The following is a 25,611-nucleotide window of genomic DNA, read 5'->3' on the forward strand; positions in this document are numbered from 1 at the left end:
GCAGTCAGACAGCACCTATGGAGGCTGTGTGGCAGTCAGACGGCACCTGTGGAGGCTGTGTGGCAGTCAGATAGCACCTGTGGAGGCTGTGTGGCAGTCAGACAGCACCTGTGGAGGCTGTGTGGCAGTCAGACGGCACCTATGGAGGCTGTGTAACAGTCAGACGGCACCTGTGGAGGCTGTGTGGCAGTCAAGCAGCACCTGTGGAGGCTGTGTGGCAGTCAGACGGCACCTGTGGAGGCTAAGTGGAAGTCAAACGGCACCTGTGGAGGTTGTGTTGCAGTCAGACGGCACCTGTGGAGGCTGTGTGGCAGTCAGACAGCATCTGTGGAGGCTGTGTGGCAGTCAAACGACACCTGTGGAGGCTTTGTTGCAGTCAGAGAGCAGCTCTGAACTACCTTTTATATTTTTTATATTATCTTTTACCCTAATTCTGCAGAGCTTGTGAGGGACTAGAAATTCTGTCCAAAAAAATTAGGCATCCATATGAATGCTGCAGGGGCCATACTTTTCTTGTAATAAGCCTGTGTGATGCTGTCAATGAGATGTTTACAGCGTAACGGCCAGTAAATGTAAGCCTGTAAAATATTCTATGACACATTGGAAATTTTAACACTAAGGTGCCAGAAGGGTGCCATGGCAATCTTACTGCAGCCTAGAAATTTTGCTTTTTTCCCTGAAAATTGGGCAAGATAAATGAGTGGGGTTTTGCTTTCAGTGCTTCCATACATTTGGGGTTGGGTTAATGTTTTGTGTGACTTATGACCATTTCAATGCATGTAACGTATCTGTTGTTTTTGAAAGAATTGACTTTATTTGTACTGCAAATGATTAAATGTTGTGTTCCAAAGATTTGTATTTGTTGAAATGTAATATTATTCAGTCAATTATTATGCTTATTAAAGTTATTTTTGGGACTCTCTTTGCAATGTGTGAAAAAAATATATCTTGGTTGAAATTAAAGGTATCCATTTTGCACCTCTAACTATGGGATGGACATCATAAGCTGAATGAAGAGCAAGTTCAATTTGATTAAATTTGTCAATAAAGAACCATTTATGACAAAAGCTGTAAGCTTACCTGATAATGTTCGAGAATTGTTTCAGGTTAACCATTTATTTTTTGCGATAATTATCTAGCTATCTAGTTAATATTCGGGAAACATTTTCGGTAAGATAAATAACATAAGACTTAAAACAGGCTTGAAAGTGCCCAGAACTGCCACCTGTTACCTTACCTTAAGCTTGGTGTACCAGTTATATTGTATAGATGCAATTCAGATTCAGGCACTAGCAAGTTATCTAGTTATATAATGTGGTTTGTAAATGCCACTTGATAAGTAACATATTAACTGGTTTACTAGATAAGATTCGTGTTACCACTTGCTAAGTGAAATTCGCAAAATCAGTTGATAACCATATAAATAAATCTATTTATAGATAAGTGGTAACAGGAATCTCATCCAATTAACAAGTTATTAAGTTACTTAATAAGTGGAATATGCAAATAATAACTAGATAACCAGTAACTCCCATAAGCCACAAATGCATTTATAGATAAGTGGTAACACAAATCTTATCTAGTTAACCAGTTATTGTTAGTGTTGTACAGCATGAAAATATAACAGGTAGCAGTTCTGGGCAATTTCAAGCTAGTTTTTAGTCTTATGTTATTTATCTTACAATAAAAAGTTCCCCAAATATTAACAGCTAGATAATTAGTGTGAAAATAAAGTGGTTAACACAAATAATTCTCGAACATTATCAGGTTATCTTACTGCAGCAATATACCACCAGACAAACTACCTGTTTATCCAGCTTGTTCTTGATATTTTGCTGATAAAAATAAGTATTGTAGAATAGTAGAATTTGGAATATTATGAGTGTTGGAGCAACTACAATCAACTCCCTGGTAACCACACATCTTTGAGATACTAATAAACATGGTTATAAAGTTTGATAAAAATTGGATAAGAACAGCATAATTATGTTAGAGAACAGAAAACTTTGTGGATGCCACCCACATGGTGTGAGTGATCCCCATAGTACATTATCTGAACATTTATATAAAAACAGTGATAAAATACCTCCAATTCTTCTGGTGTCAGCTCACAATCGTCATCACTGGAGATCCTTGGTTGACGACCTCTTCGTTTTTTTGACAGTGACACAAAACTTTCTGTTCCAAGTCCAAACAATGGTAAGCCTGATTTGTTCTCCATCTTTTGTCGAATTTGATCAGCAATTAACTTCCTTTTGAAACTGTCAATATGAACATGACCTTGGGACATTGTGGTAAGATCATCATTGATGCTAATTTGAGGTGGGGATTTTCTGATCGTTGAACTTTTTGTTGATTTTGTAAATCTACTTTGGGATGCAGACTCAAAGTTGACATCAAAAAGATTAGATACTCCACTACCATCTGCTGGGTCTTGTTCTGCACTTCCACCTGAACTTGATTCCTCTAGATGCTACAAAAGATTTAATAATTATTGATTTAAACTATTGTAATCAGGGCTTACTTTTAGCATTTGTATTATCTTGATAAAAGTATATCCCTTTTCAGCATTAAAGCTGCTGGTGACAACATCCCTTTAAGTCAATCTGGGGCCTTAATTTGTATTTAGGATAAAATGGAGTAATGTAACCTCATTGTGTGAATAACATTTTAAGGCTGTGATACTTAGTTTTATTAAAAATTTACCACAAAATGCAAGTGGACACACAAATGTCATGCATGACACACGGTCCTTGTTGTTTGAACAAATAATCCTGTGAAGTTTGTGCAAGTATCATAACTGTCATTCAAACCTGACTAATCCATTGAAATAACAAGACAAGGCATTCTGGTTTCAAACTAGGCAAAGGGAAAGTTTCTGAAAATCATTGTTTTCAATGCAATTTGTAGAATAAAAAAATAAGCCATAATGATTATTCAGGATAATCTGCACAAGGGCAAATCCTTTTCAAAAATTAGATCGGATAAGATATTTTTTAAGTATTGTTGGGAAATAAAGGGCCCTAACTCCTAAATGATTAAAGCGATTTCCATGGCTATCGAACTTGATCAAGGTATTATGGTCACAACCCTTCTCAAAAAAGTGCGGAAAACGCGCGTTTAACGCGCGTTAAACGTGCAGAAAACGCGCTTTAAACGCAGCGGTATTGGCACTGCGTTTTAAGCGTATTTTTCTTACCGAGTGCGTAAAAAGTGAATAAAATTGAACAGAAAAGCGCACTTAAGCGTATTTTTTCTGCGCTTTTAACAAAAAACGCACTAAAACGCACTTGAGCGTATTTTAAGTGCGTTTTTTAACAAAAAAAATACACTTAAAACAAACTTACACAAAAAAAACGCACTAAGTGTGTTTAAACCGCGTTTTTTTGGATAAAATGCGCACTTAAAACGCAGTTGAGTGCGTCTTTTCTGAGAGTGCGTTTTTTACCTCCAAAAAGCGCAGTTAAAACGCACTTAAGTGCGTTTTTTTAGAAAGAATGCGCACTTCTTGAAAGTTCGTTTTTAGTTCGCTTTTTGGAGGTAAAAACGCACTTCTAGAAAAGACGCACTCAACTGCGTTTTAAGTGCGCATTTTTGGGTTAAAAACGCAGTTAAACGCACTTCAGTAAAGAAGTGCGTTTTGATCCCTAAAAAACGCGCTTAAAACGCACATCCGTTTTTACTGATTAAAAGTGAATCTTTTGCACCCAAATTTTATGAAAAAAAAAATGCGTTAAAAGTGCATTTTTTTCTGCATTAAAAGAGCATTTTTCTGTGTTAAAAAAGAGCACAAATTCACTCAGGTGCATTTTACCTGCATTAAAAGTGTCCATTTTTGCAAAAATAAAAAATGGACACTTTAAATATATTATATATATATATATATAAATATATTGAACCATCAAAAATAGAACACATTTGAATAAATAAATACTGATTTTGTTTCATTTAAATTTCCTAAACATGAGTTTGTGTTACATATATAAGAAAAAAATCTCATAATTAATTTAACATGACACCTTGTAACTGGACATAATGTATTTACAGTCAGACAAACAAGTACATATTTGTAAAATTTAGCAATAATAAAATAACCTTTTACTCAGTGAAAATCATGAAACTGTAAGCTACAAATTGGAAAATGACAGTCTCAGGAATCTTTTGTTATATTTTTGTCAAATCTAGAGATTCCTGACAGCTCTGGAATAAAACAGGGTATCATATTTTAAATAAGTAATGACTTTATTAGTACTTAAATTGGTTGACCCAATTTGGCCAGTTTCCAATAACTGGTAAGCCATGTGGAAGATGACAGTTTTATGACCCCTCCAAAAACCAACACTGTAATCATTTGTATAACTTTAAAGGTGCTAGTGTGCATATTTATGGAAACATGGCAATTTCTGCTTAATATGTTAATATTATATTAACATATATAAGGATAAAAACAAGTGCATCTTCATAGAGTTTTAAAACTACATCTACTACCTGGGACCAATAATCCTACTTCCAGCTACTATCTACACCAGCATTGTTATTTATTAAAATATGTGCACTAGATTGAAAGTTGACAAACAAAAGTCCCACAAGTAGTCAAGTGTCATAACAGTGAAATTAACAACTGAAATAAAGAATACATACCATGACCTGAGTGCTTTCACATGTCAGTTTATCACAAATCATCCAATAGTGGTATTGTCATGTTTCTAATCATAGTTCATATTTACCTGATCTAATGATCATTATTTTATTTCACTAATCCCTTTAATATTAATTTGTTTTAATTGGTGTAAATCCATTTATTAATTAAAACATCATCAATATTCTTTTAATGAAATCCCAACAAAATGGCTACCAGTAGCTTTGATTTGAAATTGGCTCCCTAAATGCTGAGATTTAATTGGTCCTTGGTACAATCAGATAAGATCAGGCTTATCATGCATGTTGTAAAATTGGAAAAGAAATGACAAAGAATTTGGTAGTGGCATTACAAGAAACTTAAGGAATAATAATTCTATAAATGTTATAATTACATGCAATTGATTCTTGCCTATAAGTAAAATGTGTTCTTTTGATTACACAATAAATAAGAAATTATAATATATTTTTGATTTTTAAAATAATCTTTCTTTTTATTTCATTATTTTATTTTTTTTATTTTAAAGGTATATTGATCAATAATAAAATGCTTATTTACTGGTTGATTTATTCATTCATCCATATTCTTGTATTTATGTGTGTATTTCATAAATGTTATTTTGAGAAGGGCATGATTCACATTAATATTAAAAAAAGTAAAAGGTTCACTTCTTAACAAAAAGACACACTTAAAACGCACTTACTGGTAGTCAGAAAAATATCAAAATAAAAGACGCACTTAAAACGCACTTATTGTTGGTAAAAAAAGAAACAAAATAAAAGACGCACTTTTCCCTTAAAAGATCCACTTAAAACGCACTCTGCTGAAAACAAAAACCTAAAAGATTCACTTTTAACGCACTTCTGTTAGAAAAGACGCACTTATTCAGACAAAAAACGCACTTCAGTTAACGAAAGACGCAGAAAAAATACACTTATTTAGAAAAGATACACTTATTACGCAGTTATTCATAAAAATACGCAGAATAAATACACTTTTTCAGAAAAACGCAGGAAAAATACACTTTTTAGTGCGTTTTAAGCGCGTTTTGGTAAAAAGTGTATTTTTTTTGAGAAGGGAAACATGTGTTAAAAGTTTGGTGAGGATTGGACAAACAGTTTTCAAGAATTAGATCGGAAACAATCTTCGGGACGTATTTTTCAAGTCTTTTTTTGCAAATAAAGGGCCGTAACTCCTAAATGACAAAAGCGATTTCCATGGCTATCGAACTTGATCAAGATATTATGGTCACAATCATGTATGTAAAGTTTGGTGAGGATTGGACACATACTTTTCAAGAATTAGATTGGAAACATATATTTTTGAAGTATTTTTGGCAAAAAAGGGCCGTAACTCCTAAATGACTAAAGCGATTTCCATGACTATCGAACTTGATCAAGATATTATGGTCACAAACATGTGTTTAAAGTTTGGTGAGGATTGGACAAACGGTTTTCAAGAATTAGATCGGAAACAATCTTCGGGACGTACGTACGTACAGACAGACAGACGTACGTACGGACAAGGGCAACCCTATATGCCGCCACTTTGTGGGGGCATAACTAATTATGAATATGAAAACAACTTGAAAACAATAATCTAAATAAACAGACATGCATAATCTAAATGGATGGTACCATAAGAATCAATATACATGAAAGGTTCCAATAACTTTTCATCTCATGATCACCATGTGACTAACCAGCCAGCCAAGTCTGAAGTTTCATGTTCCTTTAGTTTTTGATCAGAAACCATCTTTCAGCTTAAGGTAACCACGACCTTGACCTTAAACCTAATGACATGCCTACACAGTGTGAGGTTCTTGGGCTGAGGCGGTCTCAAGTATTTAATAGGAAACCTTTGGAACAGAGGGACAGATGTTATAGTGACGGATGGTCAAGGGGAATTATAAGCATTAACAAGAGGCCTAAAAGGGCCTATGCTCTACTTGCTGGGTTTGTGTGGTCAACATCACTGCTTTCGAAAAGAACCAACCTCTTATGGATATCTGAATACTGTACAAGTTTCATCGAGACCTGAAGACTGTATCATGTTCACAAGCATTTTTTACACAATAGCATTTTTTTATACTATCAAGGCCCATAATCTAGGCATGCATAGGCGGATCTTGGTTTTCCAAAGGAACCAAGCTCTTATTGATATCTAGATATGGTACAAGTTTCATTGAGATATAATCAAAACTGAAGGCTGTATCATGTTAACAAGGAATTATTTACAGGCGCACTGATTTTTTATACTAAAAAAGCCCATAACCTAGGCATGCATGGGCGGATCTGGCTGGTTTTTTGAAAGGAACCGAGCTCTAATGAATATGTAGATACTGTACAAGTTTCATCAAGATACAATCAAACTTGAAGGCTGTATCGTGTTAACAAGGAATTGTTAATAGACGCAGGGATGCACAGACGGACGGACGGACGGATGGACGAAGTGCGTTCCTATAATGCCCTTCCCACTCCATGGCCGGGGATTAATAAATTGATGTGGCCATCTTTAGATATCAACACAGTTGCGGTAAATGGTACAAACCTTTCTTGCAAACTTCTCCAGCATTGAAGGTGACAGAAGTGAGGTAGACTGGACAAGTGACAGCGGTAAAGCAGGTTTTCTTCTCCCCCTGCCCCGCCCACCTGACCTACGACCACGCCCTGACCCTCGGGACCTTGATGACCCTGACCTTGACCTTAATGGATGTGAATTTCCCAAGTTTGTTTGGCTTCCAAAACCAGGTGGGCTGTGGAGCCCCAAGGTGCGGCCATTTGGACCGCCAAGGCAACCAAGACCCTGGCCATTACTTCTGTGGGAGGCCTTTCTCTCTCGTGACTTAAATCCATCCTCCAGGGGGCTCATCTGGCTGCAAGGTTGAGACTTGGATGGTGGAGATGTTGCAGACGAGGAAAATGTGCAGAGTGTTGAAGATGACGGGCTGAATGAAAGTTTTGCCACTGATGATGACGCTACTGGTGATGGCAGAGAAAACAGACTAAAACCTGGGAAACAATAAACACTATAAGTCTGTATCATAAATATTTTTTTTTTTTTCATTTCATACTTTTTAAAAGGTGATATTTTAGATAAATGCAAAGTTGTATTTAACTTAGACTAACAGTCATCTTTTAAACCACTTAAAGTTTGGTATCCCGATTACGTATGTGTCCAAATAGATGCAAAGGGATTATGTCATTGCAAATCCCTGGAAATCAATTATAATGCCAACATTTGTTGTTTATGCTATTTGTTTTAAGTTATCATAGCACAGTAGGATAGCTGGTATTATTTGAATAATTTCAGCAGGTGTGCTGTACACAAAATGGTAGCCACTATGATGTTCACTGATAAATTAACAATATTTCATATAAGCTTTAAGTCAATTTAAGCATTTTTCCCTTGTTTAGACAAATTAACCGCAAAAAGAACCCCTACATGTTTATTAGGGTATATTAGTCTATTTGGACATAAACGGATTATTTTCTTCAAGAATGTTATTTTAAAACATTATTTTAGTTAGGTTGTAAAATGACAACTTAACACATCTCACCAGATGTTGAGCTCAGACTGGAAGGTATGGAGGTGGGCATGCCAAGAGGGCTCATGAGTCCATCTGTGAGATGGCCAAACAGTGAGGTGACAGGAAAGGTGGGGTGGCCCATCATGGAGAATGAGGCCGGAAGGTGCCCTAGATGGGCGAACGGCAGCGCAGCAGCTAGACCAGAGCTGAATGGGGATGCTCCTTCAACATTTAAACATTAAAGTGTTCTAGTAACCCTTATGTATAACCTCCAATGAATAGGAGCAACATGCAGCTTTATTGCCCAGCAGAAATTTAAAATGCAAGTTGATTGTCTGATATTACACTCGGCCCTGTTATTGTTAAAAAAAATCAAAAGGCTTACGACCATAAATTTCCATGGTTAACCTCACTTTGGGCGTAAATGGCATTTAAATAAAAAAAAAATGTCAAGGACATTATGTCCGGAACTTTACCAGTACTCTTGAGGACTCTAGCTTGAGCAGCATAAGGTTAAAGACTTACACATCTTATTGAAACTGGGCCCTGGATCACAAAAGTAGTTACTGATAGAAATGAACACAAGAAGCATAAAAGCAAACTGAAACCATAAAAAGAGATTTTTGTAAAACATAATTCCCCCTAAGCCTGGCTTTGTAACAAACATTGTTTTAAACAAAAATACAGTGCAAATTATTAGTTGGAAAAAGCTTTTATAAAAGTGAAGACAAACATTTTAATCATGGAACTGTAGTCAAAGTTTTCATAAGACAGCTAACTGTGAACTTAAACTGACCTACTGAACCAAAAACAATAAGGGGCATCTACTGTTCAAGGGCTACCTTATACTAAACATTGTTGAACCTATGTGAAACTTTTCTAGTTTTATTGTGCTGAAAAGACTTCTTCTCCCAACCAACCTAAAATCCAACCGATCTACAATCCAACTGGCCTACAATCCAACCAATCTACAATTTACCAACCAACTTAAAATCTAACCAACCTACAATCCAAAAGACCAACAATCCAACAGACCTACAACATGACCCGACCCACAATCCATCCCTACCTACAATTCAACCAACCTACAATCCAACTAACCAAAATCCAACCAACCTACAATCCAACCCACCCACAATCCAACAGACCTAAAACCCAACAAACCTACAATTTATCAACCAACCTACTATCCAACAAACCTACATGTACACATCAACCAACCTAAAATACAACTGACCTTCAATCCAACCAACCTACAATCCAACTAACCTACAATCCAACTGACCTATCATCCAACTGACCCATAATCCAGCCAATCCACAATCTATTTGACCTACAATCCAACTGACCTACAAATAACCAACCAACAATCAAACCAACCTTCAATCCAACAGACAGACAATCCAATCAATCTACAATTTATCAACCAACCTACAATCCAACTGACCTTCAATCCAACCAACCTAAAATCCAACCAACCCACAATCCAACTAACCTAAAATCCAACCAGCCCACAATCCAACCAACCTACAATCCAACCAACCCACAATCCAACCAACCCACAATCAAACCAACCTACAATCCAAAAAACCTACAATCCAACCAACCTACAATCCACCTGACCTTCAATCCAACCAACATACAATCCAACAAACCCACAATCAAACCGACCTACAATTCAACCAACCTACAATCCAACTGACGTACAATCCAACTGACCTACAATCCAACCAACCTACAATCAAACTGACCTTCAATCCAACCAACCTACAATCCAACTAACCTACAATCCAACTGACCTATAATCCAACTGACCCATAATCCAACCAATCCACAATCTATTTGATCTACAATCCAACTGACCTACAAATAACCAACCAACAATCCAACCAACCTACAATCCAACCGACCCACAATCCAACCAATCTACAATTTATCAACCAACCTACAATCCAACCAACCTACAATCCAACTGACCTTCAATCCAACCAACCTAAAATCCAACCAACCAACAATCCAACTAACTTAAAATCCAACCAGCCCACAATCCAACCAACCTACAATCCAACCAACCCACAATCAAACCAACCCACAATCCAACCAACCTACAATCCAACTGACATACAATACAACCAACCTACAATCCATCTGACCTATAATCCAACCATCCTTCAATCCAACTGACCTACAATCCAACGGACCGACAATCAATCTGACCTACAATCCAACCAACCTACAATCCAACAAACCTACAATCCAACCAACCTACAATCCACCTGACCTTCAATCCAACCAACCTACAAACATACAAACCCACAATCAAACCAACCTACAATTCAACCAACCTACAATCCAACTGACTTACAATCCAACTGACCTAAATCCAACCAACCTACAACCAAACTGACCTACAATCCATCTGACCTTCAATCCAACCAACCTACTATTCAACTGACCTTCAATCCAACCAACCTACAATCCAACAAATCAAACTGACCTACAATCCATCTGACCTTCAATCAAACCAACCTACAATTCAACAAATCCAACCAACCTACAATTCAACCAACCTATAATCCATCTGACCTTCAATCCAACCAACCTACCATCCAACAAACCCACAATCCACCCAACCTACAATTCAACAAACCTACAATTTAACTGATGTACAATCAAACTGACCTACAATCCAACCAACCTACAATTCAACTGACCTTCAATCCAACCAACCTACAATCCAACAAATCAAACTGACCTACAATACAACTGACCTACAATCCAAATCGACTTACAATCCAACTGACCTACAATCCAATCTGACCTACAATCCAACCCAACCTACAATCCAACCTGACCTACAATCCAAATTGACCTACAATCCAACTGGCCTACAATCGAACCTGACCTACAATCCAACTGACCTACAATTCAACCTGACCTACAATCCAATCGATCTACAATCCAACCTGACCTACAATACAACTGACCTACAATCCAAATCGACTTACAATCCAACCTGACCTACAATCCAACTGACCTACAATCCAACCTGACCTACAATCCAACTGACCTACAATCCAAATTGACATACAATCCAACTGGCCTACAATCCAACCTGACCTACAATCCAACCTGACCTATAATCCAAATTGACCTACAATCCAACTGGCCTACAATCCAACCTGACCTACAAATCAACTGACCTACAATTCAACCTGACCTACAATCCAACCTGACCTACAATCCAATCGATCTACAATCCAACCTGACCTACAATACAACTGACCTACAATCCAAATCGACTTACAATCCAACCTGACCTACAATCCAACTGACCTACAATCCAACCTGACCTACAATCCAACTGACCTACAATCCATCCAACCTACAATCCAACCTGGCCTATAATCCAACTGACCTATAATCCAACTGACCTACAATCCAACTGACCTACAATCAAACCTGACCTACAATCAAACCCAACCTACAATCCAACTGACCTTCAATACAACTGACCTACAATCCAAATCGACTTACAATCCAACTGACCTACAATCCAACCTGACCTACAATCCAAATTGACCTACAATCCAACTGGACTACAATCGAACCTGACCTACAATCCAACTGACCTACAATCCAACCTGACCTACAATCCAACCTGACCTACAATCTAATCGATCTACAATCCAACCTGACCTACAATACAACTGACCTACAATCCAACTGACCTACAATCCAACCTGACCTACAATCCAACCTGACCTACAATCCAAATTGACCTACAATCCAACTGGCCTACAATCCAACCTGACCTACAATCCAACTGACCTACAATTCAACCTGACCTACAATCCAACCTGACCTACAATCCAACTGATCCACAATCCAAATTGACCTACAATCCAACTGGCCTACAATCGAACCTGACCTACAATCCAACTAACCTACAATCCAACTGACCTACAATCCATCCAACCTACAATCCAACCTGGCCTACAATCCAACTGGCCTATAATCCAACTGACCTACAATCCAAATGACCTACAATCCAACTGACCTACAATCCAACCTGACCTACAATATAACCCAACCTACAATCCAACTGACCTACAATCCATCCAACCTACAATCCAACCTGGTCTACAATACAACTGACCTATAATCCAACTGACCTACAATCCAACTGACCTACAATCCAACCTGACCTACAATATAACCCAACCTACAATCCAACTGACCTTCAATCCATCCAACCTACAATCCAACCTGGCCTACAATACAACTGACCTATAATCCAACTGACCTACCATCCAACTGACCTACAATCTAACCTGACCTACAATCAAACCCAACCTACAATCCAACTGACCTACAATCCATCCAACCTACAATCCAACCTGGCCTACAATCCAACTGACCTACAATCCAACTGACCTACAATACAACTGACCTACAATCCAAATCGACCTACAATTCAACTGACCTACAATCCAACCTGACCTACAATCAAACTGACCTACAATCGAACCTGGCCTACAATCCAACTGATCTACAATCAAACCTGGCCTACAATCAAACATGGCCTACAATCCAACTGACCTATAATCCAACTGACCTACAATCCAACTGACCTACAATCCAACTGACCTACAATCCAATCTGACCTACAATCCATCTGACCTTCAATCCAACCTGACCTACAATACAACTGACCTACAATCCAACTGACCTACAATCGAACCTCACCTACAATCAAACTGACCTACAATCGAACCTGACCTACAATCAAACCCGACCTACAATCCAACCTGGCCTACATTCCAACGAACCTACAATCCAACCTGGCCTACAATCCAACCTGGCCTACAATCCAACTGACCTATAATCCAACTGACCTACAATCCAACTGACCTACAATCCAACTGACCTACAATCCAACCAACCTACAATGCAACCAATCTACAATCCAACCAACCTACAATCCAACCCAACCTACAATCCAACAAACCTACAATACAACCAATCTACAATCCAACCAACCTACAATCCAACCCAACCTATAATCCAACCTGGCCTACAATCTAACAAACCTACAATCCAACCGATCTACAATCTAACAAACTTACAATCCAACCGATCTACAATCTACCCGACCTACAATCCAACTCGACCTACAATCCAACTGATCTACAATCCAACCGATCTAGAATCCAACTGATCTACAATCCTACCCAACCTACAATCCAACTAACCTATAATCCAACCAACCTACAATCCAACCGATCTACAATCCACCCGACCTACAATCCAACTGACCTATAATCCAACCAACCTACAATCCAAATGACCTACAATCCAACCAACCTACAATCAAACTGACCTACAATCCAACTGACCTACAATCCAACCAACCTACAATTAAACCAACCCACAATCAAACTAACCTACAATCAAACCAACCTTCAATCAAACTAACCTACAATCCAACCAACCTACAATCCATCTGACCTATAATCCAACCATCCTACAATCCAACCAACCTACAATCAAACTGACCTACAATCCAACTGACCTACAATCGAACCGATCTACAATCTAACTGATCTAGGATCCAACTGACCTACAATCCAACCAACCTACAATCCAACTGACCTATAATCCAACCAACCTACAATCCATCTGACCTACAATCCAACCAACCTACAATCCAACAAATCCAACCAACCTACAATTCAACCAACCTACAATCCATCTGACCTACAATCCAACCAACCTACAATCCAACAAATCCAACCAACCTACAATCCATCTGAACTACAATCCAACCAACCTACAATCCAACAAACCCACAATCCAACTAACCTACAATTCAACTAACCTACAATCCAACTGACCTACAATCCAACTGACCTACAATCAAACCAACCTAAAATCCAACTGACCTACAATCAAACCAACTTGAAATCAAACTGACCTACAATCCATCTGACCTATAATCCAACCAACCTACAATCCAACCAACCTTCAATCCAACTGACCTACAATTCAAAAAATCTACAATCCAACCGATTTACAATCCAACAAACCTTCAATCCAACCGATCTACAATCCAACCAACCTACAATCCAACTGATCTACAATCCAACTGATCTACAATCCAACCAATCTACAATCCAACTGACCTACAATCCAACCAACCTACAATCCAACCAATCTACAATCCAACTGATCTACAATCCAACCAACCTACAATCCAACTGATCTACAATCCAACCAACCTACAATCCAACTGACCTACAATCCAACCAACCTACAATCCAACTGATCTACAATCCAACTGATCTACAATCCAACCAACCTACAATCCAACTGACCTACAATCCAACCAACCTACAATCCAACTGACCTACAATCCAACTGATCTACAATCCAACTGATCTACAATCCAACTGATCTACAATCCAACCAACCTACAATCCAACTGATCTACAATCCAACCAACCTACAATCCAACTGACCTACAATCCAACCAACCTACAATCCAACTGATCTACAATCCAACTGATCTACAATCCAACCAACCTACAATCCAACTGACCTACAATCCAACCAACCTACAATCCAACTGACCTACAATCAAACCAACTTGAAATCAAACTGACCTACAATCCATCTGACCTATAATCCAACCAACCTACAATCCAACCAACCTTCAATCCAACTGACCTACAATTCAAAAAATCTACAATCCAACCGATTTACAATCCAACAAACCTTCAATCCAACCGATCTACAATCCAACCAACCTACAATCCAACTGATCTACAATCCAACTGATCTACAATCCAACCAATCTACAATCCAACTGACCTACAATCCAACCAACCTACAATCCAACCAATCTACAATCCAACTGATCTACAATCCAACCAACCTACAATCCAACTGATCTACAATCTAACCAACCTACAATCCAACTGACCTACAATCCAACCAACCTACAATCCAACTGATCTACAATCCAACTGATCTACAATCCAACCAACCTACAATCCAACTGACCTACAATCCAACCAACCTACAATCCAACTGACCTACAATCCAACTGATCTACAATCCAACTGATCTACAATCCAACTGATCTACAATCCAACCAACCTACAATCCAACTGATCTACAATCCAACCAACCTACAATCCAACTGACCTACAATCCAACCAACCTACAATCCAACTGATCTACAATCCAACTGATCTACAATCCAACCAACCTACAATCCAACTGACCTACAATCCAACCAACCTACAATCCAACTGATCTACAATCCAACCAATCTACAATCCAACTGACCTACAATCCAACCTGACTTACAATCCAACTGACCTACAATCCAACCATTCTACAATCCAACTGACCTACAATCCAACCAACCCAAAATCCAACCCAACCTACAATCAAACCCCACTTATAATCCAACCCTACCTATAATCAATGTGACCTCAAATTAAAGTGATCTACGATCAAGGAGTTCCATAGTCCAACTGACCTACAATCCAACCCAACCTTCAATCAAACTAACCTACAATCTAACCAGTCCAAAACATAGCTGACCTACAATCCAATGAACCTTCACACATTTACAAACCTATATCTTGTTTATGCCCTGTTTTTAATGATAAATGTCATTCAAACTAAAAGCAAACTGCATTATTGAAAAAGAAGGCAAAACTCTGCAACTGAATGTATCAAAAGTGATATTAATATTTGTTTGATGGTTCTGATTCAATTAATTAATACGCTAAAGTGACATTAAAAGAAATTTTGAAAGGAACAAATTGCTTTTCTTACACCTTCTAATTTCTCCAATTCTTCCAATAACTGATTCCTCATGATCTGAACTGGTGACTCAGGTTTTGACTTAAGATAATTCAAAATCAAACTTTTTGGGACTTCCTTGACAAATCATCATCATCATCATCATCATCATCATCATCATCATCATCATCATCATCATCATCATCATCATTATCACAGCAAGTATCACAAAAATGCATAAACCTTTCCTACCCAGTAATGCTGCAGGATCAAACAGGCCTGATCCAGGCAAGGGAGATGATGTGTCCTTCTTGTCCATTTATTCATCTAACAGCCTGCAAATAAAAACAGTTGTCTAAATTAATAGAAGGCCTACACTGTATCGATGCAAAATATATAAACACCTCATGTCAAGTAATATTCATCTCACAGACCCACCTACCAGTACAATGGAATCATTTAAAGGCAATACAAGGAGTTTAAAAAATTGGATATAAAGCTTCATCGAAATCAATTCCTGTTGTTTAAACATACTAGTAAGTTTAATATCAAATAGAGTGTTCATAGGAGCTGCATGTCCTAGTAAAACCCATGCACCTATAAATGCCCATAGCATTTTAGGAATGCCTCCAAAATCATTTAAAAATACTAGTTTCCTTATATAACTATCCCATAATTAAAAAGAGTATAATCATCTTCTAAGACCTGTGACAGGACTTCTTCAATGCACTGTATTTCAATGGGATATTGTTGAGTATCTGGAAACGAATCACTGTTAGTTCATCACAAAAGGGGATTTTCAAAGGCAAGAAAGTATAAAAGGCATTTTTCTGACAACCAGAAAAATAGAGATTGATCCAATAAGAACAAGCACGCCCTGTATTTTGTAGATAAACACAAAGGCCTTGTTGTATTATTGTAGATGGTCACAAAGGCCTTGATGTATTTTTGTAGATGGTCACAAAGGCCTTGTTGTATTATTGTAGATGGTCACAAAGGCCTTGTTGTATTATTGTAGATGGTCACAAAGGCCTTGTTGTATTTTTGTAGATGGTCACAAAGGCTTTCTTGTATTATTGTAGATGGTCACATTTATTCATCTAACAGCCTGCAAATAAAAACAGTTGTCTAAATTAATAGAAGGCCTACACTGTATCGATGCAAAATATTGTATTAATAAAATATTGCCTTATTGTATTATTGTAGATGGCCACGAAGGCCTTGCTGTATTATTGTAGATGGTCACAAAGGCCTTGTTGTATTATTGTAGATGGTCACGAAGGCCTTGATGTATTATTGTAGATGGCCACGAAGGCCTTGCTGTATTATTGTAGATGGTCACAAAGGCCTTGTTGTATTATTGTAGATGGTCACAAAGGTCTTGATGTATTATTGTAGATGGTCACAAAGGCCTTGTTGTATTATTGTAGATGGTCACAAAGGCCTTGTTGTATTATTGTAGATGGTCACAAAGGCCTTGATGTATTATTGTAGATGGTCACGAAGGCCTTGTTGTATTATTGTAGATGGTCACGAAGGCCTGCATACACTTTTGTAGATGGTCACAAAGGCCATGTTGTATTTTTGTAGATGGTCACAAAGGCCATGTTGTATTATTGTAGATGGCCATGAAGGCCTTGCTGTATCATTGTAGATGGTCACAAAGGCCTTGATGTATTTTTGTAGATGGTCACAAAGGCCTTGTTGTATTATTGTAGATGGTCACAAAGGCCATGTTGTATTATTGTAGATGGTCACAAAGGCCTTGTTGTATTATTGTAGATGGTCACGAAGGCCTTGTTGTACTTTTGTAGATGGTCACAAAGGCCTTCATGTACTTTTGTAGATGGTCACAAAGGCCTTCATGTACTTTTGTAGATGGTCACAAAGGCCTTGTTGTATTATTGTAGATGGTCACAAAGGCCTTCATGTACTTTTGTAGATGGTCACAAAGGCCTTGTTGTATTATTGTAGATGGTCACAAAGTCCTTGTTGTATTATTGTAGATAGTCACAAAGGCCTTGTTGTATTATTGTAGATGGTCACAAAGGCCTTGTTGTATTATTGTAGATGGCCACGAAGGCCTTGCTGTATTATTGTAGATGGTCACAAAGGCCTTGTTGTATTATTGTAGATGGTCACAAAGGCCTTGTTGTATTATTGTAGATGGCCACGAAGGCCTTGCTGTATTATTGTAGATAGTCACAAAGGCCTTGTTGTATTATTGTAGATGGTCACAAAGGTCTTGATGTATTATTGTAGATGGTCACAAAGGCCTTGTTGTATTATTGTAGATGGTCACAAAGGTCTTGATGTATTATTGTAGATGGTCCCAAAGGCCTTGTTATATTTTTGTAGATGGACATCCAAGGAACTTTTTTGTAAAGTTTCAATATACGCTACATGGTTTCAGAAGAGATGTGGTTTTTAAAGAAAAACAAGAAGTAGGCCATTTTCATGATGCCGTTGTAGGGCAATTAACTTCTTGATATATATTTTTGAAGGTCACCCTAGGAAGCTTCTTGTAAAGTTTCATCAAATTTGGCTTGGTGGTTTCAGAGAAGATGTCTTTCAAGCAATTGATGACAGTCATACATATGTACGGAGGGACAGATGACGGAAGAAGACCGATCAGAATAGATCACATTGATCAATTTGTGCTCAGGTGAGCAATAAAATGGGTTTTGCATCAAATATGTTAAGTTTTTAAAAACCAGGATCTGATGCATATATACTAGCGATGCAAAAAAATATTCGGTCAAACGTTTGGTATTCAAATGTCAAAATCGGTATTCGAAGATTCGAAAAAAATAGTGCAAAAAAGAGAATAAAAAAGCTTTTGCCTACAACAACACTGTTTTTGTTTATAAAGTTTGTTTGTCTTGTTTTTACAACGATTGACCCCTTATGCCAGAGGTGGGAATGTGATGACAATACACTAAACAGGCGTCATAATTTAGGGACATATCGTCGGGTACTATAAAGAGTCCCCTAATTTTACAATAACTGGCTAGAAATCGACTTTAACACTAATGTCTTGGCTGCAAATTAAGTTGTGCAACATAGCTCAAATTGCTGTGATGATATGAATGCCATGTGCTACAATTATGTTGTGACATATATGTGCTTTAAATGGTTTTCCATGTTTCGTTACAATATTCATGCAATGAAATGTTAATGTATGATATAGTGTTTTAGGATATATTTCCTCTATTGTTGTACAATTGAAGAGTCAAATCCACATATGTTTTTTCTTTTATTATTTTACTAGTTCCCGAGTTGGTTTGGGTTTTCCATAGTTATATTTATCTAATTTAGAGGTCAATCTCAGAACAGGCTGCTCATCCTATGGAAATGTCCTCCATTGGTGCAAAACCCTATTTGACAAGGAATCCATCTAATTTCATATTGTTTAGAAATATAAAGGCTACAGAATAGAAATTTTTCGATTTTGTTGTTTGTTTGTTCATAATGTATTGCTTTATTTCTTCCTGAAAATGAAAAAAAATCAAAGGCTCATTTGGGGAAAATTGGAATCCGCCGCACTTTCTGGCTACGACAAAGTAGGGTAAAAATGCCCCGGCTATTACTTTAGCGAATAATTATAGTAGTTAACACATCTTCTAAAATATGTATTTTGGTAATCGAATATTCGATCGAAAAAATGACCGAATATTCAAATATCAATTTTGCCATTCGTTTGCATCCCTAATATATACTTTACATCCATTCATGCTATTTAGAGTATGGGAGCAATTTTGCAATTCCATGAATCCCTTTAGAGCTTTGTGGGGAATCTTCAAAGTTGCACCAAAGCATTCATACTGCATGAACGCACAAAACATAAATCAATCCTTATATTTACCTTTTTCATCACATTAACATCTTGTTACAGTTGATTTTGAATAAGGATACATCACAGCTGCGAAACAGTGGCTCCAGCTCTTTTAGGAGCTGTGTATAAAAAAGAGCCAATGACACTTCTGAGCTAGAGCAAAAGAACGGATATCATCGTAAAACGTAAGTATGACTCGTTACTTTATCTAATATCACAATTATGAGGGCTTTTTTGAGAAATCGGGGAATGCAGTGCCATATAAATAAGTTTAATCTTCATACGTATTTAGGTTATTTTGTAAACATATTGTTTATGGAGTTATAAAACCGATTCTCCCATCAAACACATGCATGTTTACAAACGAAAGTAAAACATTTTCACTAATTTTCAGCTGAATTTCACTCAAGAACTTTTAAAATAAAACCAGTATTATCGAGTGCTTTTTTGTCGGGAATAAAAATGACCGCCTGTTTACCGGAATAAGCATGTTTATACTCTTTTTCTGGGTTGAGCTGGAGCCAAAAGCCAGGGAGCTGGAGCCAAAGCGTGGAGGCTGAGCCAATACGCTGTATAATAATGCACTCAACTCGACATATTTGAAATAGTTGAAGTTCTGTCTTTACAACTAGTATTAAGATATTGTTGCATTTTTTAAAATATATAATTATTTATGAATACTTAATGCAATTCATCTGATAATGGGCGTTGCAATCTCAGAAATGTCGATGGGGCTAAACAATCCTTTCACAACATCTATATAATTATATGGTTACTGTTTCTTGACCAGTTTTTACAGTGCTCCAGCTAGCCCGTTTTTCAATGGCGCAGCGCCCGTGCCCCTTTTCTTACCGCCCTGCCCCCTTTTTGAGTAGTGCCCTTTTCACAAATACTCTATTAGGGCCAATTATTCCGTTAGTGCCCTTTTTAATATTGAAATCATTATGAAAGAGCAGCAGCCCTTAATCCGCTGTCATAATTTAGACAAATTACATAATACTTATGATAATAGTGTTCCCGCTAGGTGTCACCATGCCCCCATTGTCTGCTTAAAATATGCCGTACTGCCCTTTCATCTTCCCATGTGCCTTGTCCAAGTCATATGACAACTAAGTGTGTATTTGAAAAGTGAGCAAACGACCTGTGTTATCATAATCGGTCATCTTTTAATCCAATAATTAGGAAGAGCCAAATATGAAAACATTGGCAGGAGGCGGGGCTATTGAATGTCAGCCAATCAGAATATACATTGAGAACTCGTTCATTGAATTATGAAAGTTCGTAAAATGCGATAGAAAATGTGAAGGGAAGGTGAAAAAACTTGTCAAGCACATATCTTTAAAAATAATTTGTAATTGTATTGTACTGACGATACTCGCCATTTTAATTAACAAGAGGCCCAAAAGGGCCTATGCTCTACTGGCATGGCTTTTGTGGTCATATCAATCCAGAGCATGTATGTATGGGTAAAAGGCAACAGACATATAGTTTATGTTTTGTGTTTGGGTTACCTAAAAACGTAGCACGTTCAACATCTGAGCCCAGAAAGTATTGTAAGCAGATTAGTTGCATGAACTATTTTAATATGTGCCAAGTAAAAGTCATCTGACAAAAAAAAATGCTTTCAAAACTGTACTCATAGTAAAAATTTCTGTAGTTTTAAAAGTTAAAAAAAGTTGGTCAAAAGGTCAAAGTCAACGGCATCCTAGGACAACATTGATCAATTTGAACAAACATTCACAATCAATTGTGCTGAGATGGATGCACGAACACACAAAAAGATTTTCAAACCTTTCCAGATTTATGTTTACCAAACCTGTGAACCCTGGGTGTGGCCAGTAATGACACCAGGTGCATAACTTAAACATTCACAACCAATTTTGTTAAGATGAATGCGCAAACCACAGAACTTAAAGCTAAAAAATGGCCTTTGGGCTTTCAACAAGAACAAGGCAGAGTAATTCACAAAATCAACTGCAGAAGCAAAAAGCAAATTGTCTCTCAAAATCCTAGACTTGCAAATTGTCTCCCTTAACTCTAGACTTGAATTTACATATACATGTAAACTTGGCTAAAAATAGAATTCGCTCATGCAGACCTGGCTAACAATAGAAAGCATTTCTTTAAAACTTTCATGGCCCATAATCTAGGCATTCATGGGCGGATCTTGCTGGTTTTCGTAAAGAACCGAGCTCTAATGGATATCTAGATACTGTACAAGTTTCATCGAGATACAATCAAAACTGAAGACTGTATCATGTTCACAAGCAATTGTTTACAGACGCACGAACGCACGACCGCACGGACGCACGGATGCACATACTACGTACACATTACCATCGCATAAGCTCTTCTGGGCTTTGGCCAGTAGAGCTAAAAATTGTTGATTTAAAGCAGACGAACAGTGCCGATTTGTAAACATAAGAAAGGTGGCGCCAACACAATCAAATACATCACCTTTTCAATAAAAGTTTTGAAAGTATATTTGTAAAATATTCATGATGAAAGTTCTTTGTAACCCACAAAAATATGTTGATGTTTTATGTAGCATTTATCTATCATGTCCACGATCTTGTTAAAATTCGCCGAAACCGCCATTTTGTCAGAACGATTTTCGGAGTTATTTTATCAATGCTCTATGTTTTATAAGTGATTTTTTAAACCAGGGAAGTGATTTTTATTGTCAATTTATTCTAAAACATCAGCATATTAAACATTATTTTACCAAAGACAATTAAATAACAGCCAGGCTGAATGTAACATTCGTACCCAATCCCAATCGTACCAAACTAAGATTCGTCCCCTACATATTTGTTTGTTTTTTTGTGTATCTATTTATTTGATTGCTTCAAATGTTGTTTGGGTTTTTTTCTTCATTTTACATAATTTTTAGGAGAAATATGTGACATTGCACTAAAGAAGATGCCAAACACAAGTACAATCATAGTACCACAGACAAAAAGACAAATTTTAATTTTGATATTAAAACACACCCTTCTAATTTTACAGAAAAAAACAACACCATTTTGTATAAGTCAGAAAATCATGGAAAATGATTTAAATTGAGTATGTAAACAAAACAAATTCTAGGGGGAGACCCCCCCCCCCAAAAAAAAGAAACAAAAACAAAAACAAACAACCCTCCCACGACCACCCCCAATCGTCCCTACACGACTCATGTAGCTTGCCCTTTTCAAAACTCCACCCTGCCCTTTTCAAATCCTGGCTGGAGCACTGTTTTAACAGGCAGTCATTTTTATTCCTGACAAAATAAAAGCACTCGATAATACTGGTTTTATCTTAAATGTAAGCTTCTTGAGTGAAATTCAGCTGAAAATTGGTGAAAATGTTCTACTTTCGTTTGTAAACATGCATGTGTTTGATAGGAGAATTGGTTTTATAACTCCATAAACAATATGTTTACAAAATGAACGAAACACGTGTGAAGATTAAAGATATTTATATGGCACTGAATTCCCCGATTTCTCAAATAAGCCCTCATAATTGTGATATTAGATAAAATGACGAGTCATACTTACGTTTTACGATGATATCCGTTCTTTTGCTCTAGCTCGGAAGTGTCATTGGCTCTTTTTTATACACAGCTCCTAAAAGAGCTGGAGCCACTGTTTCGCAGCCGTGTACATGTATTCCTTGTTCTTCTACATGTGTTTTTTTTACTCTTCTGTATAATCCGTAGCCCCCTTATTCTCAATCAATATCTTCAAAATGTACAAATAAAAAAAGTTCAATTTCTTATCATGATGAACTGGAACTATCACAGAATGTGATTAATATCCCCGCATGCCCAAGTCTGAAATGAAGCCCATATACATTGTAGAACGATTAAAAAAACTGAAGGTAAACATGCAGACTTGTCAATATTGTAGAGACATAAAGAAGGTAGGAAAACATTGGAACTGTTATTTGACACAAACTATCATCATAGCCTTATTTAGCAAAACATTCTAAGTTAAGAAGCTTGCTATGACCTTAACCTTAATGGTAGGGACAGGGGTCCTGTGTGCGACCATGAATGAGAAAAATATAGACACAAATAATTATCAGTTAAGATATTATTTAGCAAAACATTCTTAGTTAAGAAGGATGCTGTGGCCTCGGCCTTAGAGTTAGGGCCAAGGGTTTTGTCCTCATGCTATGTGGGTCACTTCTGCCAAATAAGTTTAAAATCCAACCATGAATGAGAAATATATGGACTGGAAAATGTCATGCTATGGTTGTCACTTCTGCCATACAATTTTAAAATCTGATATGGACCCGACATAAATGGACAGACTGACGGACCATACCAAGTTCAGAAGGTTGCTGTGACTTTGACCTTGAAGGTAGGCACACGGGTCTTGTGTGCGACACATCCTCATGCTATGGTTGTCACTAATCAGCCAATAATTTTTAAAATCCAACATACAAATGACAAAGATATGGACAGGAAAAAAGTATTATCAGTTAAGCTTATATAGCGATCATACTTATTTCAGAAGGTTGCTTTGACCTTGACCTCGAAGGTAGGGACACGGGTCTAATGAGCATGACACATCCTCATGCTATGTTGGTCTCTTTTGCCATTCAATTTTAAAATTGATCAATGAATGAAAAAGATGTGGACCAGACACAAACTATTATCAGCAAGGCTTATATAGCAAAAGAATTTTACTAAGTTCTCAGAGGCACCAGAGCTTGGGGGCAGGGGAGGCATTCACCTCCCAAATGTTTTCGCTGATTATATCCAATGGAGATTTTTTTTATTTTGTTATAAAAATATAATTTAGCTACAGCCTGGTCATTTATTGCCAATGTGTGGAGGGTGCTAATGTCTGTGCCCATGAAAAGTGTGACAGGGTATTGAGCATTTAACAAAACGTTTACCAATATTGAAGCAATCAGCGGTCATCAAAGATTAGTGCAGTAAATTATAACAATGATCGTATTTGCAACCTGCAGACGACTAATTAAGATTTGATCACATTTGTCTTTAAGGAAAGACCAAAAGAACAAGTTGTTAACTCCAGAATAAGTTGCAGCAGAAGCAGTTAGGTATCATATCTTCTTCATATTTCTCTTAATAAACATGTCAGAGCCAAATCAACCTCGAAATTTTCATTTTCCAAAGCGGTCTTTTGAAGAAAAAAACACCCTGAGTTAAGATCATTCAATAGTCAGTGGTTCAAATTACCGTGTTGGCGGCACTATGATGAGGTATAAATATGTTTACTAGGGATGGCAACGAGTAGTAAAATTAATACTCGAGTACTCGGACGATCGTTTGATCGAGTACTCGGGTACTCGATTACTCGGAAAAATTGAATATGTGTTCGCCAAGACAAGATTGTGTATACACGTATATTGTGCGTTGGTCGTATGATTGGTCATTTTCACCTTTAAAGTAAACTTTCATTACGTATTTAAACAAAAAATTATATAAAAAGAAAACATGTTGTTTCAGGCTTTTAATTTGTCTTACATTTTATACAAGTATGCACTGCAGAAATGAACAATAATCAGAATTACATTCAACGAAAATTAATAGCATACATAAAAATAGTGAACGAAATTCAATACGAAGTTCAGTTGTTTACTCTACAATTATTATTTTTTTAAATGATAGTTTTTCGTACTGTGTAATTGTTGTTTACCTCATTAATATTCATAATTCTTGATTTAAAATATCAACCAATCAATTGTGATAATCATTGCAAAAATAGTTAAAATACGCCCATTAAGAAATCAATTTTCGTAACGGTCGATACTCTTTCGCTCATTAGTGTCCAT

At 37.1% G+C, this 25,611-nt stretch overlaps 1 protein-coding gene across 5 annotated transcripts in view; it reads right to left on the minus strand.

The window, feature by feature from the left end:
• Positions 1–25,611, minus strand: part of LOC128234881 (bromodomain adjacent to zinc finger domain protein 2B-like) — a 249,182-nt gene that overhangs the window by 210,004 nt on the left and 13,567 nt on the right. For 4 of the 5 annotated variants that reach the window (XM_052949482.1, XM_052949481.1, XM_052949479.1 and 1 more), the window contains exons 2-5: positions 16,239–16,321; positions 8,199–8,390; positions 7,190–7,650; positions 2,087–2,473 (exon numbers count right to left, since the gene is read on the minus strand). In XM_052949482.1, the coding sequence (XP_052805442.1) occupies positions 2,087–2,473; positions 7,190–7,650; positions 8,199–8,390; positions 16,239–16,305 (1,107 nt within the window). In that variant the 5' untranslated portion in view covers positions 16,306–16,321. The remainder of the gene's footprint in view (positions 1–2,086; positions 2,474–7,189; positions 7,651–8,198; positions 8,391–16,238; positions 16,322–25,611) is intronic. The other variant, XM_052949483.1, reaches the window with a different exon arrangement.

This window comes from Mya arenaria, chromosome 5 (assembly GCF_026914265.1).
Source record: "Mya arenaria isolate MELC-2E11 chromosome 5, ASM2691426v1".
NCBI lineage: Eukaryota > Metazoa > Mollusca > Bivalvia > Myida > Myidae > Mya > Mya arenaria.